The sequence below is a fragment of the Caretta caretta genome, chromosome 19 (genome assembly GCF_965140235.1).
Source record: "Caretta caretta isolate rCarCar2 chromosome 19, rCarCar1.hap1, whole genome shotgun sequence".
NCBI lineage: Eukaryota > Metazoa > Chordata > Testudines > Cheloniidae > Caretta > Caretta caretta.
In genome coordinates, this window is record NC_134224.1 from 19,313,485 (window position 1) to 19,332,149 (window position 18,665).

An 18,665-nucleotide genomic window follows, 5' to 3' on the forward strand; every position below is an offset into this window, starting at 1 on the left:
TTGAAGGTTGAGAGGTATACTTAGTAAACCAGTGTTTGCTTTATTTTTAAAACCCAGTTTTGTACTACTAGTAGTAATTTTTACTAACATTTACGGCCATCAGTGTAATTATGGATTGCTTACCAAAAGACTCTGTTGAAAGAATGTGAAGCAAAATCAAGCACTCAGAAATTAGGAAATGCCAGAATTACTGTTGCCCTGGCAACCCTAATTCACCTGCCCAATGCATATCCATGTGATAGTCTTTAAATACATAATCACATTTTATTTTTCTCCAGGACCCCTGCCTCATTCTGTGCCGAGACTGGATGATGCTCAGGGAATGGTTACTTAGGTCTTTTTCCTTAACTTAATTCAGTGTGTGGTCTCTGGCCTTATTCACTGCACTCCACCCAAACCTTGCACTGAATACAGAATGGGCTTTTTTATAGATGATATCTCATGGTAGTGAGTTCCACAAGCTAATTGTGCAGTGTGAACAAATATTTCCTTTGATCAGTTTTAAATGTGCCCTTGTTCTTGATATCAGGGAGGAAACAATCTAGTTACTCATTGCTGATTTGGGGTTTTTCCCCTAAGCACCTTGCAGTATCCTAAAACTAAAAGAAGTGTGGTCCATTCCTACAATTAACTTCCTGTGGGTAAATCCCTCTGTAAAACAAGGATAATAATACTTCCTAACACAGAGGAGTGCTGTGAGACTTAACGCATTGTTTGGAAAGTGCTTTGGGATTCCCACATGGAATGATTGGTAGTTTGAGTATCACAGTTACTGACTTTGCTGAGGTCATACAGTCACCTTTAACAGAAATGGGCCCAAACTTGAAAACCAGAGTTTTGGTTCAGGTTAATCTTTAAAACTCTTTGCCAGTAAAGAGGAGGGGAACTTGAATTGTCCCTGATGTTAAGTCTCAACCTGTTGCCTGGGAATGGCTAGCGATACAGGAATTTGGGCACAATGTAATGGATCATGTGATGAAGATGTGTGGATGAACATACTCTTTAATTCCATCCTCCATATCCTTGCAAGCAGCCCTAAGATAAACTTTGCCAATCTGGCACATCTTTTTGACTACATGTAGAATTCCTTGGCATTGGGAAACCAGCACCTCCCTAGCTAAATGCAACTGGAGAAAGGACAAGCACATCCAAACCAAAATTCCTCTAGTAAAAAACTGTCACTCAGCTGAGAAATGAAAACCAGGTTGAATGAGTGTGAAAGTGATTTATTGAGAATGCTACTTGTTAAATAATTATAACATGTTCAGTGCAATATGAGACAACTAAAAAGAGAGTCCTGGCCCCTAGTATTTTATAATCTGGCCCTCAAGCTGATACTCTTAACACTGATTTGTACATTATCTCTCATATAATCCCATTGGTTTCAGTAGGACTACTCAATGTGAATGGGGTATGGCAGTCGGCCCTGAGAGAGAATATTTATGCTCATGGAATACAGCTACCATCAATCCTCTCAGCAGGCAAGGTGGTGATTCGGTCTTGACTTCACCTACCAGAAATCACAATGTAAAATTTAATCTGAAAAAAAAAAATTGAAATGCTCTTCACAATACTGATTCTTCGTATGACTGTTAGTCACTTTATGGGTCTCCACAACCATTTGTCCTCTGTACTGTCCACTACCTTCACTTCATTATTGTAATGGATGGAACCACCTTTTCTTCTCTCTGTTTTGTTCTGTTACAGAAAGTTTCTGAAAATAATTGGTTTTTGGCCATTTAAATCATTTCAGTCTGACTGTTCAAACCCATCATATTTCATGCCCACCTTTCTAAGCAAAGTCCAAAGCTCTTCCCTTTCCCAGTCTTTTGGAAAGTGCTCCTTGTTATTGGCCTATTACTGGCTACTGGCTCAAGCCAATATTTCAGAAGTTCGTTTCCGACTGAAACCTCATTTCTTTCCCTTTTTTCTTAACTGGGTTAGATTGTGTTTTATTCTTCTCTTTCATCGTCCCGGCTGGCCTACTTGCTGTGGTTTAAAAAAAGAAAAATCGCTGCCAGTGAACACATGGCAACCTGGCTTTGGGGGGCTGTAGACCTTAGTTGTACTTTCCTCTGCACCAGAGGAAATAAATGAAGGTTAAATTCAATATCAGTTGCCTTTGAATTCTACCCCAACTTCTATTCATTATTATAGAAATATTTCTCTGGAGTTTTTTCACCTTCTGTTGCAACGTGGGCATTGGTTTAAATTAGAATAAATGGTGGATTTTCTGTCTTTAAATCATTGTTTGAGGACTTCAGTAACTCAGCCAGAGGTTATGGATCTATTGCAAGAGTGAGTAGGTGAGGTTCTGTGGCCTGCAATTGTGCAGGAGATCAGACTGGATGATCATGATTGTCCGTTCTGGCCTTTATGTCTGAGTCCTCATCCCCTGATTCTGTTCATCATTACAGATGTTATGCTTAAAAATATGTAACTTGATTCATCACAAGCATCCAGCTTGGCTTGATTTATGAATTTCTACCCTTTGGGCTGAGTGAGAACGTCACTTTTTTTCCCCCATTTCTCTTCACTTCCCCTTTCAGCTCCCCATTTATTGGTGAATGTAGAAAAAAATATCAGAGGATTGAGCACAAGGGGGAAAAGTTTTAAATTTATTTAAGACTCTTCTGGAGGATCCATTTTGCTAAGTCAGGTCAGGTCATCCTTGTCCTGCATGCAGTTTAACAATTTCCCATTAGTATAATCCTGTTCCTCCTCTAAAATTTAAACGATCATCCCAGAAGCAGAAGTGAAAAATCTCAGCAATATTTTTAAACAGATATATTTTAAGTGATTTGGTTAAGTTTAAAAAAAAAAATCCAGTTGGAGTGCATTGTCTGTCCTGTGCAAATATCTTTGTCTTTGCCCTTTGATAATAAATGCAAACATCTAAAATCAAAATGGTTTGCTCTAATAACCAAGTGGATGCCATATCTGCACTAGAAGAAGCCCCTGCGTAGTCTTTGTGGGCAGCCCTCAGCAGAGACCATTGCAGTAGTCTAGCCTACAGGAGGCAAAGGCACATGCAGTTCTGATTGGGTTCTTATCCATGTCCTGCACTGTAGCATCTGAATGCATAGGTGACCATTGTGAGGTCCACAGTAGAAAGGAAAAGTGAACTTTTTGCCCACTCACAGATATCAAAGTTTCAGTGGTCCACCAGTGATGTCTGGGGATTGAAGAGTTGGGAATCCTCTCAGTGAAATATGGGCATAATATAATACCATTGTTGGTCAGATGATTGGAGAGGTTTGAAGTTTGCCACACAAACAATCCTAGCAGTTCTCTGGCTGGAATCACCAGGCTGCTGCTAACTGGTATAAATAACCTTTTCCAATGTTGACATGGTAGATGAGTTTTTCCAATCACTAGCTGGGAAATTTTTCTAGAAGAGTTTAGGAACCAAAAACTCATGTAAGTAAGTTCCCCACCCTGTTCCACTTCCTGTGCTTGAAGGAAGTTTAATATTGAGCAACTCAGGGTTAGACAAGGAGCCTTAAGTGTCTTCTAATCCGTAATCAAGCCTAGCACCCTCAGGATAACCAGCTTTCTGTGGGCCCATATTGTCTGCAGCCAGCACTGTTTAGAGCAGGGTCCCTTTCACCCTGGACTGAATGCCTGAGCTTAAAACCCTTGATATTTTTGCACTGGACTTAACATGACAGTAGCAGTTGAGTGGCTTGGAGGTTGCCCTGGGGTGTGGCCACAACCTGTTTGTTTTCTAATATTTTATCATTAAAAAACTGTCTTCAAATAAGCAACCAGCTACATTTCTTTGTTTTCAGCAGTACAAGTACAAGCAGGGACAATAGCCACTCCCTCTTAAAAATCCCCATCTATAATAAATAAAAGCGATGAGAATGAAGCATTAAAAACCCATTCATTTGCTATCTTAACTCCTATGCTGGCAATCACCTTCTGTCACTTGGAGCTTTCAGTTTATATTTGGTCTCTTTCTGAAAGATATGTGCTAGCTCAACCAGAAGTTATTGGCCTGGGTCCAGGAATAGGTGACATTCTCTAGCTGGTGATGTGCAGGAGGTCAGGCTAGATAATGGTCCCTGGTGACCTTAAAAATCTATACATACAGATCCCAGAGATTGGGAGATCTATGGCAGAGATTTCTAGCACATCACCAATACCCATCAACTTTCACAGACCACCCCCTTATCCCCAGGCTGGTTACTTGGATCAGATCCCATAGAATCTCTGTCATTCATAAGGGTGAGCTCTCTGCATGGCAATCCCTTGCCCTCCCATGTTAAAGTGCTGACAGATCACATAAGGAGATAGGAGGAGTGGGAAGGGCACAAGGTCAACAGAAAAGAAAACCAACTGAGCTGTGATTAGTGTCCCATGAAGCATCAGTATGTGGCAGAAGTTGCTCCTTTGCAGCCCCTGCGGGGTCCCTATTCCTCTGGTTGCATTTGTGGGTATGGGGATTGAATGCTCATATTTCCTCTTCCTGATGGAAATGCAGAGATCTGGCCCACTGATGTGTCCCTCTCGGGCCTGGCTTAGTGAGAGGAAGCTGATGACACAAGTGGCCCAGCCCTGCTCAGTAGGAGACAGGGCTGTATTCGTTTCTCATGGGGTTGGTGGGGAGGTCATTGATGGGCACCATGCCCTCAGTCACTGTTTCAGTGGTTGGCCTGGAACACTTGCGACTCCCTTTCATGTTTTTAAGATTCTCTGAAAGGTGCTTCCTGAACTTCTTGGTTAGGAAGCAGTAGATGACAGGGTCCAGCATGCAGTTGGTGCTCAAGAGGCATAGAGTAACCTGATGGGCATCGTTGATCTGCCGGCGCAACAGACAGTTTTCTTTCTGCCACCACTCTAGGACTGTTAGGGTCCAGGGGAGGTCAATGAAATGGTGAGGTACAAAGCATATGATGAATACAGCCAGGACAGTACACACCATCCTGAGTGCCCTCTGCTTGACATGGGTGCTCTTCTGCAGCTGTACTGGCTTGGTCAGCAGTGTCCTGATAATGAACAAGTTACACACCAGTATAAACAGGAAAATTAAGACAAAAATGACGAATATGACAACATGGGTGGCGAGGATGTGCACAGTGTTGCCAGAGGTGTCATAGCGCTCAAAACACCGCATGACGGTGCCTTGGTTAATCTTCTCCTCATTAGTGCCATCGCCAATGAGGTAGTACAAAGCACTGCTCACTATCACCACCCAAATAGCTGCGGAGAGGAAGATACCCCTTCTCCGGGTGGGGAACTGAGCGGCTGTGATGGGCTTGGTCACTGCCTGGAATCGGTTGTATGTAATGACTGTCAAGAAGGCTATGGAGCAGTAGGTGTTAACGAAGAACAAGTAGCCGGCGACGTTACACAGGAAAGTAGGCATAATCCAGTCTCCTTGGTGGTGATAGTAAACAATCCACAGGGGCAGCGTGATCAGGAACAGCAGGTCAGCCACTATCAGGTTCACCATGAATATCTTGATTTCGTTTAGTTTCCTCCAAGCATAAACCTGGCAGAAAATCCACAGCACATAGCAATTGGCAATGAAGCCCAGAATGAAGATGAAGCTGTACAAGATGGTGAAAAGGGGGTATCTGAACTCAGAGTCCACCCTGCATGAGGTGTTAGTGGGCAGGGTGGAGACACTCAGAGGTGAAAGAGTGCTATCTCCCCACTTCGTGGACATTGTGTCACTGACCCGACTCTTCCAAGGCAGAAAATTTTCTGTCCACTTCTTTTCTTCTTATTCTAAGAACACAAAACATATGAACTAGGATTACAGGGTGTAGGGTCACTGCCAAGCCCCAAAGCCACCTGTCTGTTCTCAAAAAAGAAAAGGAGGACTTGTGGCACCTTAGAGACTAAAAAAATTTAATTTGAGCATAAGCTTTCATGAGCAACAGCTCACTTCATCAAATGCATCCGATGAAGTGAGCTGTAGCTCATGAAAGCTTATGCTCAGATAAATTTGTTAGTCTCTAAGGTACCACAAGTCCTCCTTTTCTTTTTGTGGATACAGACTAACACAGCTGCTACTCTGAAACTTATCTGTTCTCAGTTCATATCCCCTCTGACTGCATATCCCGCATTCGCTGGGCCCATTCACCCCTCTGAGCGCTCCTCTCACTCTCCAACCTCTGACATCCACCCTGCTGTCTGCCCCCCACCCACTCTGCTCCTTCCTCTTCTCAGTATTACTCCAGTTTCATACCCACCTACATCCTATGCCCGCTTGCTCTGTGGTCCAGTCTCCCTTACTTCTCTAGTTCCACAGCCAGCTACTCCCCACCCATTCTACCACTTTCCCTACCCTGCCTCTCCAGGGATTTGAAGGAGCCAACTGTAAAGTATGGGACAGAGCTCATCCTGAAATTGTTTTACTCGCGATACAAAGCCTGTGTTGGTATCACAGGGCCTGAGCATTTCCATGGTTATAACTGGAAAGCTGATGTGCTTCCTAATGTCTACTTCTTGGACACTGGTCATATCACAGGGCATTAGACACCACATAAGCCATGTTCTTTAAAATACAGAATGGCCAGTCACCCTACAAGCTCATATCTGCCTACGCCGCCTGCCCCTCCAATCTCAGCCTCTTTCCCGGAGTTGTGTGGTGGGGAAGTTGCTCTTTAATTGCTGCTGGCCCGTCTGACTTGCACTGAACATAAGAACGGCCCTATCAGGTCAGGCCGAAGGTCCAGCTAGCCCCGTGTCCTGCCTCCCGACAGTGGCCAGAGCCAGGTGCCGCAGAGTGAATGAACAGAGCAGGGAATCAAGTGATCCATCCCCTGTTGCTCATTCCCAGCTTCTGGCAAACAGAAGCTAGGGACACCATTCCTGCCCATCCTGGCTAATAGCCATTGATGGACCTATCCTCCATGAATTTATCTAGTTCTTTTTTTGAACCCTGTTATGGTCTTGGCCTTCACAACATCCCCTGACAAAGAGTTCCAAAGGTTAATTGTGCCTCACTGTCCCTTCTCACATAGGTTACTGCCTCTCTTTTCTCCTTTACTGTTGACCAAGCAACAACCTATTGCCACATAAACACAGAGAAACCAGAATCATTAGTTAACCCCATATAGTATATGGGGCAGCAGGCCCAGTGAGCTCTGTTAGCTCCACCTCTAAGAGCTCACCCATTTCTTTGAGGGCGGGATGTGTTTGTATAGGGATAGATGCTGAGTTTTTTGTAACATGACTTTACTGTATAAATATATCCCCCATGCTGTGAGCTACAATGCCTGCTGAAGCAACCAATGCATAACCAAAGCCCCTGGTGGTGGTGCCCAGCCCTTCCCCTCCCTTTGGTCCCCCCAGGGTGCAGTGTGGTGTGCATGCATGCCCCATGAAATAGATCCATTCCATTGGAGGTTTACAAACAAGCAGCCCTTGGCAGTGGGTGTGTTCAGAGACTTTCTACAGCCACGCTTGGAGTTTGGGCACAGTCACACTCTGGAAAGGCCCCATGGAGTCTCTGCTGACTTATCAGTGGAAGAGAACATACAGGAAACTAATCTGCCCCTAACACCCTGCCAGGAGTTGAGTAGAAAACATAAACACATGCCCCTGTTTTCCTCACTAGGTCACCTTGCCCATAGAGCACCTCTCGAGAGCAACTTGCCTGTCTCCAAGAGAAGAGCCCTGGCCAGGGAGCGGGAGTGCCCCAAAAGGGAAAGAGGTAATTCCTAGTCGTGCAAGTTGAGGAAGAGAGTCTGTAGGCTGGGAGACTGGGACCTGCTGAGGGAACGGCAGAGAGAAGCTCTTGCTCAGTCAGGCTGCTCACTCAGCAGCATCACTGAAGCAGCCCGTATATTGTCTGCTGTGAGAGCTGTGGGAAGATACTGCCCTGGCTGCATCACCCCCAGCAGCACAGAGGGGAGTGTTGCTAAGAGAGAGCTAGAGGTTTGCTCCAAATTCACCGGTTGCTACCTGTGGGGTCCATCAGCTTTGACAGCCAGCACAGTGTTCCTGCCCTGGCATGTGCAGAGGGCTCTGGATTGAGGTGATGCTGTTCAATGGTGGTTAACCTCTGAGCCTGGTCCTCCCCACCCTGTTCAGTAAAGAAGCCTTTTTGTGGCTTTGTTCCAATCCAACCTGTCTGCTGTACCTGGAGATTCACTCATGTGGCTGCTGCACTATATTTAGTAGCCTGGAGATGTCCAGACAGAGTCTCCATGTGCTAATTTAGATCAGATCCAGGAATCATTCCAAGCAAGGCCACCTCCTGGCCTTCCTTCCTCAGTGCAGTGGGGGTAGGAGTCACTATTCAAGCAAGGGGCAAGAGGAGTCGTCTGGAATTTGCACTTTGGGGAAATACAATCAAATTTCTGCACCAACCAGGGGCTTTGAAGGTGCTTCTCTCTGTCCATCCATCCATCCAACCTGGGATTGGATTGTGGAGACTGAATTGTACTCTCTCCTGGAATGGTGACAGGTTTCAGAATGGTAGCTGTGTTAGTCTGTATCAGCAAAAGGAACAAGGAGTTATGCCCAAATAAAATTTGTTAGTCTCTAAAGTGCCACAAGTACTCTTCATTCTCTTTCGTGGAAGTTGTTAGGAGATAGATATTCAGGCCTGTCTGTAAAGGTCTATACTCTAAGAATTTAGGTGTATTCTTATCACTTGGCTAGTTCTAGAGGTATAAAAGAAAGAATCAAAATCACTGTCTGCCACTGTAAGGGCCTTCTCTTACTGTGACAGTCTGAGGCCCTGTGCTTAGGCTAAGGCCTTTGGCTAAGCAGCAGAGGCAGCCATAAGCTGGGACCGGTCACATCCTCACATTCCAAACTAGTCTCATTGAAAGAAGGTGCTATGGGGCTGTTAGGAATACAATCCTGTCCAGATAATGCCTATCGCCTCCAGAGAAAGGGAAGTGCCTTGAAGATGTAAAAGGAAACTTAGTTTAGTAGCATCCTGTCTGGCAAGGACTCACTTATCAATAGCTGGGATGTGAAATCCTCACTTCTGTGTTGTTTTGTCATTATAGTTCCCACTTTGCTATTGTTTGTCTGTATAATCTTGGTCTGGTTCTGTGATTGTTCCTGTCTGCTGTATAATTAATTTTGCTGGGTGTAAACTAATTAAGGTGGTGGGATATAATTGATTACATAATCATGTTACAATATGTTAGGATTGGTTAGTTAAATTTCAGGAAAATGATTGGTTAAGGTATAGCTAAGCAGAACTCAAGTTTTACTATATAGTCTGCAGTCAGTCAATCAGAAAGTGGGTGGGTATGGGGGGGGATAGGAACAGGGAATGGGGGTGGGGAAATTGGAATCCTGTTTGGCTAAGGGCAGGAATAGGAACAGGGACACAGGTGTAAGGCTCTGTGGTGTCAGAGCTGGGAAAGGGGACACTAAGGAAGGAAACTGGAATCATGCTTGCTGGAAGTTCACCTCAATAAATTATCAAATTGTTTGCACCTTTGGACTTTGGGTATTGTTGCTCTCTGTTCATGTGAGAAGGACCAGGGAAGTAAGTGGGTGAAGGAATAAGCCCCCTAACAGAAGTGACCCCTCTAGGTCAGTGTGTGCATGAAGCTGCCCATGCTGTGCCTGAGAGAGGGGACTGTAGGCTCCTGGCTGTCAAACCAGCAACATCTTCCCAATTAACAGTGAATGGAGGCTGATGCTGAATGTACAACAAACCCTTTGTATTAATTATACACAGTGCCAGGGAAGCCAGCTTTATGCACTGAAGTACAGAATATATAGCAGAGGACAGCCAACAAAGGAATTCAGTTACCAAGTTCCTAGAGGCTTCCCGCTCCTAGTGCGTCACACTTGCCCTAACAGAAAGGATTTCTCTGCCTATTTAATGCAATAACTATGTTGCCGGCACCCAGTGCCGAGAGGCTGAACAACAGCTTGAGTTGGTTCGTTACCCAGTGTGCTACACCCAATAATCACAACGGGGTGGAGAAGCAGAAAAGTTTATTTGCAGCTGCAAAAAGGTACAGGGAGAATAAAATCTCAAATCCTGCACCCAGAGCAGGAAGTTACACAGGCTTTTATACATCCTTTTTCCCAGCATACTTATCCAATAGCAAGCTGCCCCAAGTATCCATATAGCCAGCCAATCCAGTTCCCAGCTAGTTCCCTGATTCTCTGTATCATTTGTTAAACTATACATAAAGCTGCTTTATTCAGCATTGTTCTTCCATATCTGCCCTGGGGGCCTTGCTTAGTTTCAGGCAGTCTGACTCTGCAACAATATGTTGCAGATTCTCAGCATAACCGCTGTGTGTGCCTCCAGGCGGGGGGGGGGGGGGGGGGCCCAAGGACACTTGGCCCCAGTACACAGAGCTGCTGCGAGTGCCTCCAGGCGGGAGGGCGGGCCAAGGACACCTGGGCCTAGTGCGAGGGGGCTTCATCGACACTCGTGGTCTTCCAGCCCCTTGGGTTACCTAGTGGCCATGCCCCAGTGTCCCCAACCACCATGTTCCCGTCTCCCCCACGCATCCTGTAGGTCTAGCCCAGGGAGTGAGCATTGCAGCCCAGTGAGTGCCGCACATTCAGGATATCCTGGCACACCAAGTGTGCATCCCAACACAAATGGAAAGATCCTTGGTTGCAACCAAGGCATTTAGTTCACCTTAGGAAGTCAGGTTAAGAAAGTAGCTTTAAATTATCTTTGTGTTCCCCTTATCCAGGAGCCATCCTGGTCCCAGTCCCAACTTGAGCCTGAAGGCTGCTCTAAGTTAGAACAGCTGCCACTATCTCCAATATTGCCCAGCAGTCAGGGATCCAGTTGGGCAAGAGGGAACCCTGGGGATACACCCTTTGCCAGGAGGGGTTTGTGCCATTGTAACCTTTGCACCAGCATGACACAGAGCTGTCGTAGGGCACTGGAGGGTCTGGCCACATCAGGCTGGGTCCCAGATTGACCAGGTGTATCCAGCTCATCACATGCCTGTCTCCACTCAGTGGGATCTAGACTTGGATTGGGCACCAGGGTGGGAGTGGAAACTGGGGTTCCATTCCCAGCTCTGCCCTGACTCACTGTGTGATGCAGGAAAAGTCACTGCATCTCTGTCTGTTAGTTTACCCATCCGTAAAGCATGGGGAGTGCTACACATACTTGTGTCCTGGGGAAATATGCCTCACGTATTCCAGCCCCAGGAGTACCTGCCTGATGGAACTTGTCCAGCACTCCCATCCCAACGATAGCTGGGCCAGGGGATCTCAGCCTGGGTGTGTCCTGGCCCAGTGAAGAGGTGTCCCAGCACAATGTGTCCAGTGCATCCCAGCTGCATACTCATTGCTCAGCACAACGTGTTCTGCAGGTCCTGGTACAATGTGCTGAAAGTGACCCAGCTGAGGTACACATCGTCCACTCAGTCCCTCTGGCCTGCTGAGCAGAGCTGGGAAGGGGTGACAGCACCCAGAGGTCAGACTTGTCTGTCTGCACCCATGGCAGAGGATGGTGTTAGGAGCACTCTTCTGCTGAGGGCCTGATGTTAGAATGAGATGAAACATGAAGCACTAATTGCTTGTGATCATTAAAGATCCCATGGCACTTTTCAAGCGGGGTCTGAATTCCAGTGTTGTGATGAAGCTGAGAAATTGCCAGCCAGAACAGCAGGGGTTAAGGAGAGCCTTTGGGCCCAGCTAGCCCTGCCCTTCCATTCCTGCAGACAGTGCCAGGCCTGGAGAGGGGAGGAAAGGACAGAGCCTGGCCCAGTTCAGGGCTGACTGGCGGAAAGGCAGGAGCTAGCTGCCTTCCTACCCATAGGCACCGACTCCGTGGGCGTTCAGCCCTGGAGCTTGCACGGGGAAAAATCATCAGCTGCTTATCACTGGCTGACAGCCTGCTCCCCCTTCCCTCCCAGTGCCTCGCAGCCAGGTGCTCAGTTGTTCCATGGCATGCAGGAGGCACGGTGGGAGGGGGGTGCGCTTGGGGCACCTCTGTCCCTAGGAGGAGGGGAAGAAGCGCTAGCCTACTAGCCAAGGCTGCCACCTAGGGACATGGTCTTCCCAGCCAAGGGGACCTATGTACCCAGCACCCCAAGAAACTGGGGTTATTATGCAGACGTTGTGGGGCTTCCCTAACCACCTTGTGGCTGGCTCCCCAAGGAGCTGCCCAGGACCCAAGAGAGGTCAGCAAGCTGCCAAGCAAATTGGACTAGGGGGCCACACCCCAAACTGAACAGTCTGGTAGGACATAGCCAAGGTCAGTATGTTTTGATGCCCTGCTTGGGGCCACCCTTCCCTCCCTCTGTCCATCCATCTCCCCATCCCTCAGTTCAGAGCTTGACTTGCACAGGGCTCTGGGCTGGGCCCTGGTGGAGAGGGAGGGCTTGGGTCCCCCTTACCCCACTGGCTTTAAAGACTCAGGCTCCTAAACCAAGTAGGAAGCTGAGAGCTCTGACCACTAGGCTACCCAACTCTCCAAGCCACCTGTTACAGATGTCTTGGCTAGATTCCAACCTGGGTACTCTGTTCTGTTTACCAAGAATTCCCCCAGCAGCTTTAGTGGGGTACATTGTTCTCTCTGCTTCTTGTAAACTCTTAAGTAATGCTGATGCTAAGGGCTCAGGTCAGAGGTGACTGCATTTCAGCAATAGATGAAGTGATTCCTGTGGATGTGGCCTATAAAATGCTCTGGGATCCAGTGGATGAAAGGTGCTCTGGCAGGCTCCCCCTGCCCATTGGCTACAGATTGCTAGAGCCAGAAGAGTTCCCAGAAGTCACCTATTACAGGACAGACCTAACAAAAAAACAGAACGGCACTAGCCATCACCTTCAGCCCCCAACTAAAACCTCTCCAATGCATCATCAAGGATCTACAACCTATCCTGAAGGACGACCCATCACTCACAAATCTTGGGAGACAGGCCAGTACTTGTATACAGACAGCCCCCCCCAAGCTGAAGCGAATACTCGCCAGCAACCACATACCACACAACAGAACCACTAACCCAGTAACCTATCCTTGCAACAAAGCCCGTTGTGAACTGTGCCCACATATCTATTCAGGGGACACCATCACAGGGCCTAATAACATCAGTCACACTATCAAAGGCTCGTTCACCTGCACATCCACCAATGTGGTATATACCATCATTTGCCTGCAATGTCCCTCTGCCATGTACATTGGGCAAACTGGACAGTCTACGTAAAAGACTAAATGGACACAAATCAGATGTCAAGAATTATAATGTTCTCCAACTGGTTTTTGAATACTTCAATCTCTCTGGTCACTCGATTTCTGATCTCAAAGTGACTATCCTTCAACAAAAAACTTCGAAAACAGACTCCAATGAGAGACTGCTGAATTGGAATTAATTTGCAAATTGGATACAATTAGCTTAGGCTTGAATAGACACTGGGAATGGTTGCGTCTTTTTATAAAGAAACCTATTTTCCCCTTTTAGAGGAACAGCTGTGGTAGTCTGTATTCGCAAAAAGAAAAGGAGGACTTGTGGCACCTTAGAGACTAACCAATTTATTTGAGCATGAGCTTTCGTGAGCTACAGCTCACTTCATCAGATGCATACCATGGAAACTGCAACAGACTTTATATACACACAGAATATGAAACAATACCTCCTCCCACCCCACTGTCCTGCTGGTAATAGCTTATCTAAAGTGATCAACAGGTGGGCCATTTCCAGCACAAATCCAGGTTCTCTCACCCTCCACCCCCCCACACAAATTCACTCTCCTGCTGGTGCTAGCCCATCCAAAGTGACAACTCTTTACATAATCAAGTCGGGCTATTTCCTGCATAGATCCAGGTTCTCACATCTCCCCCACCCCCATACACACACACAAACTCTCTCCTGCTGGTAATAGCTCATCTAAACTGACCACTCTCCAAGTTTAAATCCAAGTTAAACCAGAACATCTGGGGGGGGGGGGAGGAGTGTAGGAAAAAACAAGAGGAAACAGGCTACCTTGCATAATGACTTAGCCACTCCCAGTCTCTATTTAAGCCTAAATTAATAGTATCCAATTTGCAAATGAATTCCAATTCAGCAGTTTCTCGCTGGAGTCTGGATTTGAAGTTTTTTTGTTTTAAGATAGCGACCTTCATGTCTGTGATTGCGTGACCAGAGAGATTGAAGTGTTCTCCGACTGGTTTATGAATGGTATAATTCTTGACATCTGATTTGTGTCCATTTATTCTTTTACGTAGAGACTGTCCAGTTTGACCAATGTACATGGCAGAGGGGCATTGCTGGCACATGATGGCATATATCACATTGGTGGATGTGCAGGTGAACGAGCCTCTGATAGTGTGGCTGATGTTATTAGGCTCTGTGATGGTGTCCCCTGAATAGATGTGGGCACAATTGGCAACGGGCTTTGTTGCAAGGATAAGTTCCTGGGTTAGTGGTTCTGTTGTGTGGTATGTGGTTGTTGGTGAGTATTTGCTTCAGGTTGCGGGGCTGTCTGTAGGCAAGGACTGGCCTGTCTCCCAAGACTTGTGAGAGTGTTGGGTCATCCTTTAGGATAGGTTGTAGATCCTTAATAATGCGTTGGAGGGGTTTTAGTTGGGGGCTGAAGGTGACCGCTAGTGGCGTTCTGTTATTTTCTTTGTTAGGCCTGTCCTGTAGTAGGTAACTTCTGGGAACTCTTCTGGCTCTGTTTCTTTACTTCTGCAGGTGGGTATTGTAGTTGTAAGAAAGCTTGACAGAGATCTTGTAGGTGTTTGTCTCTGTCTGAGGGGTTGGAGCAAATGCGGTTGTATCGCAGAGCTTGGCTGTAGACGATGGATCGTGTGGTGTGGTCAGGGTGAAAGCTGGAGGCATGCAGGTAGGAATAGCGGTCAGTAGGTTTCCGGTATAGGGTGGTGTTTGTGGCCATTGTTTATTAGCACTGTAGTGTCCAGGAAGTGGATCTCTTGTGTGGACTGGACCAGGCTGAGGTTGGTGGTGGGATGGAAATTGTTGAAATCATGGTGGAATTCCTCAAGGGCTTCTTTTCCATGGGTCCAGATGATGAAGATGTCATCAATATAGCGCAAGTAGAGTAGGGGCTTTAGGGGACAAGAGCTGAGGAAGCATTGTTCTAAATCAGCCATAAAAATGTTGGCATACTGTGGGGCCATGCGGGTACCCATAGCAGTGCCGCTGATCTGAAGGTATACATTGTCCCCAAATGTGAAATAGTTATGGGTAAGGACAAAGTCACAAAGTTCAGCCACCAGGTTAGCCGTGACATTATCGGGGATAGTGTTCTTGACGGCTTGTAGTCCATCTTTGTGTGGAATGTTGGTGTAGAGGGCTTCTACATCCATAGTGGCCAGGATGGTGTTATCAGGAAGATCACCGATGGATTGTAGTTTCCTCAGGAAGTCAGTGGTGTCTCGAAGGTAGCTGGGCGTGCTGGTAGCGTAGGGCCTGAGGAGGGAGTCTACATAGCCAGACAATCCTGCTGTCCCCGATAATGTCACGGCTAACCTGGTGGCTGAACTTTGTGACTTTGTCCTTACCCATAACTATTTCACATTTGGGGACAATGTATACCTTCAGATCAGCGGCACTGCTATGGGTACCCGCATGGCCCCACAGTATGCCAACATTTTTATGGCTGATTTAGAACAATGCTTCCTCAGCTCTCGTCCCCTAAAGCCCCTACTCTACTTGCGCTATATTGATGACATCTTCATCATCTGGACCCATGGAAAAGAAGCCCTTGAGGAATTCCACCATGATTTCAACAATTTCCATCCCACCACCAACCTCAGCCTGGTCCAGTCCACACAAGAGATCCACTTCCTGGACACTACAGTGCTAATAAACAATGGCCACAAACACCACCCTATACCGGAAACCTACTGACCGCTATTCCTACCTGCATGCCTCCAGCTTTCACCCTGACCACACCACACGATCCATTGTCTACAGCCAAGCTCTGCGATACAACCGCATTTGCTCCAACCCCTCAGACAGAGACAAACACCTACAAGATCTCTGTCAAGCTTTCTTACAACTACAATACCCACCTGCAGAAGTAAAGAAACAGAGCCAGAAGAGTTCCCAGAAGTTACCTACTACAGGACAGGCCTAACAAAGAAAATAACAGAACGCCACTAGCGGTCACCTTCAGCCCCCAACTAAAACCCCTCCAACGCATTATTAAGGATCTACAACCTATCCTAAAGGATGACCCAACACTCTCACAAGTCTTGGGAGACAGGCCAGTCCTTGCCTACAGACAGCCCCGCAACCTGAAGCAAATACTCACCAACAACCACATACCACACAACAGAACCACTAACCCAGGAACTTATCCTTGCAACAAAGCCCGTTGCCAATTGTGCCCACATATCTATTCAGGGGACACCATCACAGAGCCTAATAACATCAGTCACACTATCAGAGGCTCGTTCACCTGCACATCCACCAATGTGATATATGCCATCATGTGCCAGCAATGCCCCTCTGCCATGTACATTGGTCAAACTGGACAGTCTCTACGTAAAAGAATAAATGGACACAAATCAGATGTCAAGAATTATACCATTCATAAACCAGTCGGAGAACACTTCAATCTCTCTGGTCACGCAATCACAGACATGAAGGTCGCTATCTTAAAACAAAAAAACTTCAAATACAGACTCCAGTGAGAAACTGCTGAATTGGAATTCATTTGCAAATTGGATATTATTAATTTAGGCTTAAATAGAGACTGGGAGTGGCTAAGTCATTATGCAAAGTAGCCTGTTTCCTCTTGTTTTTTCCTACACCCCCCCCCCCCCCCCAGATGTTCTGGTTTAACTTGGAGAGTGGTCAGTTTAGATAAGCTATTACCAGCAGGAGAGTGAGTTTGTGTGTGTATGGGGGTGGGGAGGATGTGAGAAAACCTGGATCTATGCAGGAAATAGCCCGACTTGATTATGTAAAGAGTTATCACTTTGGATGGGCTAGCACCAGCAGGAGAGTGAATTTGTGTGGGGGGGTGGAGGGTGAGAAAACCTGGATTTGTGCTGGAAATGGCCCACCTGATGATCACTTTAGATAAGCTATTACCAGCAGGACAGTGGGGTGGGAGGAGGTATTGTTTCATATTCTCTGTGTGTATATAAAGTCTGCTGCAGTTTCCATGGTATGCATCCGATGAAGTGAGCTGTAGCTCACGAAAGCTCATGCTCAAATCAATTGGTTAGTCTCTAAGGTGCCACAAGTCCTCCTTTTCTATTTTTCCCCTTGTTTATTCCTCTCCCCCCTGCCTCCCCCCGCACTGTTCCTCAGACGTTCTTGTTAAACCCTGGATTTGTGCTGGAAGTGGCCCACCTCTGTTATCATATACATTGTAAGGAGAGTGATCACTTTAGATAAGCTATTACCAGCAGGAGAGTAGGGTGGGGGAGAGAAAGCCTTCTGTAGTGATAAACACACATTTTTTCATGGTGTTTATAAAAACCATCTTCTGTATTTTCCACAGTATGCATCCGATGAAGTGAGCTCTAGCTCACGAAAGCTCATGCTCAAATAAATTGGTTAGTCTCTAAGGTGCCACAAGTCCTCCTTTTCAATATGGGAAGGGTCACCACTTAGTCATCAGTATGTTATACTCTGAAATCAGAAAGTCCATGGCCAAAGCCAGGAACGAAGGCAATACACTGTCTCCAAGATAAAGATACTTCATGTTCATCCAGCGAGCTCCAATCACTTGAAAAACAAGGGTGAGCATCATTAGTTCCATTTTATACTAGGGGAACTTAGACAGCATGGAAGTCACTTGCCCAACATCAGCCAGTGAGGCTGTGGCAAAGCTAGGAACAGAGCCCCGGTCCCTTGATTCCCAGTCCACTGGGCCATGTTGTCCCAATACATGATAGACAACAGTATGGCAGCTTGGCACAGCAATCCAACGCAGATAAACCATTCTAAGACATTCAGGATAGAATGCGAATTCCATATTAATAGCACTAGTGGAAGCTAGTCCCTGCTTACCAGAGTCAAATGGATGCAGAGTGATCTCTCCAATGCCAGCCTTTGAAGAGCAGTGGCGTATTCAGCTTGCTGGGTCTGCTTCCAGGTCCTGTCCCTCCCAGCTTGTGGCTACAGCCTTCCCTCCACCCACAGTTCTATTGATCAGAATTGCAGAACTGAAAGGATTGCAAAAGCTTCCTGCCAAGTCATTAGAGAAGAGGAAATGTCATGTGATAGCAGGGCGAAGGAAAAGAGAAATAAACTAAGACATGGGGGGAAAAGCAAATTGACAGCAAAGACCGGGTGTCCCTGAAAAGCCATTAGCAGTAGCATTTCAAAGGAACTCTACTTCTAATGGCTGTGTTCCTGAAAGAGATAGGGACATCACAATTAGCCTCTGGAGGCCAAGGAGGAATCCGGTCCCTTGCCTGTGGTGAGGTCAGGAAGGAAACAGCACTTGAATGGCATCTTTCCTAGCAGCAGGGCTGGCCTGTGCACGGAGTACTTTTTCCTTTACAAATCCAAGAAAATTAATTGCTTGAGAACAGGCCACTCCACATAGAGGCTGGGATTTTTGATGCACAAAGGCCACAGGAGCAGATTCTCCAGTAAATAGTCAGCTCTGCATCTTTACGCCAGAACTAAAGAGACTTAAACCCAGGGAATCCAGCCACACTAGGACTCCTGTTTTGCAAGGGGATCCTCAGGGATTGCTGAGCCACCTAGTAGTTCCTACCCTACCCTCTACCAGGCACTGGTGCAGGGGTTAAGACTGGAAGAAAGAAG

General features: G+C 46.6%; 1 protein-coding gene across 1 annotated transcript; it reads right to left on the reverse strand.

The window, feature by feature from the left end:
• Positions 1–1,210: 1,210 nt before the first annotated feature.
• On the reverse strand, positions 1,211–17,998 carry PTAFR (platelet activating factor receptor). Its single transcript, XM_048825903.2, has 2 exons — positions 17,901–17,998; positions 1,211–5,736 (listed from the first exon to the last, which is right to left on the reverse strand). Exon 2 carries the CDS (start codon positions 5,672–5,674, stop codon positions 4,565–4,567), a length of 1,110 nt encoding a protein of 369 aa, XP_048681860.1. The 5' UTR covers positions 5,675–5,736; positions 17,901–17,998; the 3' UTR covers positions 1,211–4,564.
• Positions 17,999–18,665: the final 667 nt, after the last annotated feature.

Bases quoted from the DNA above. Each gene is read 5' to 3' on its own strand.
- PTAFR (XM_048825903.2), bottom strand. From the start codon at position 5,674: ATGTCCACGAAGTGGGGAGATAGCACTCTTTCACCTCTGAGTGTCTCC.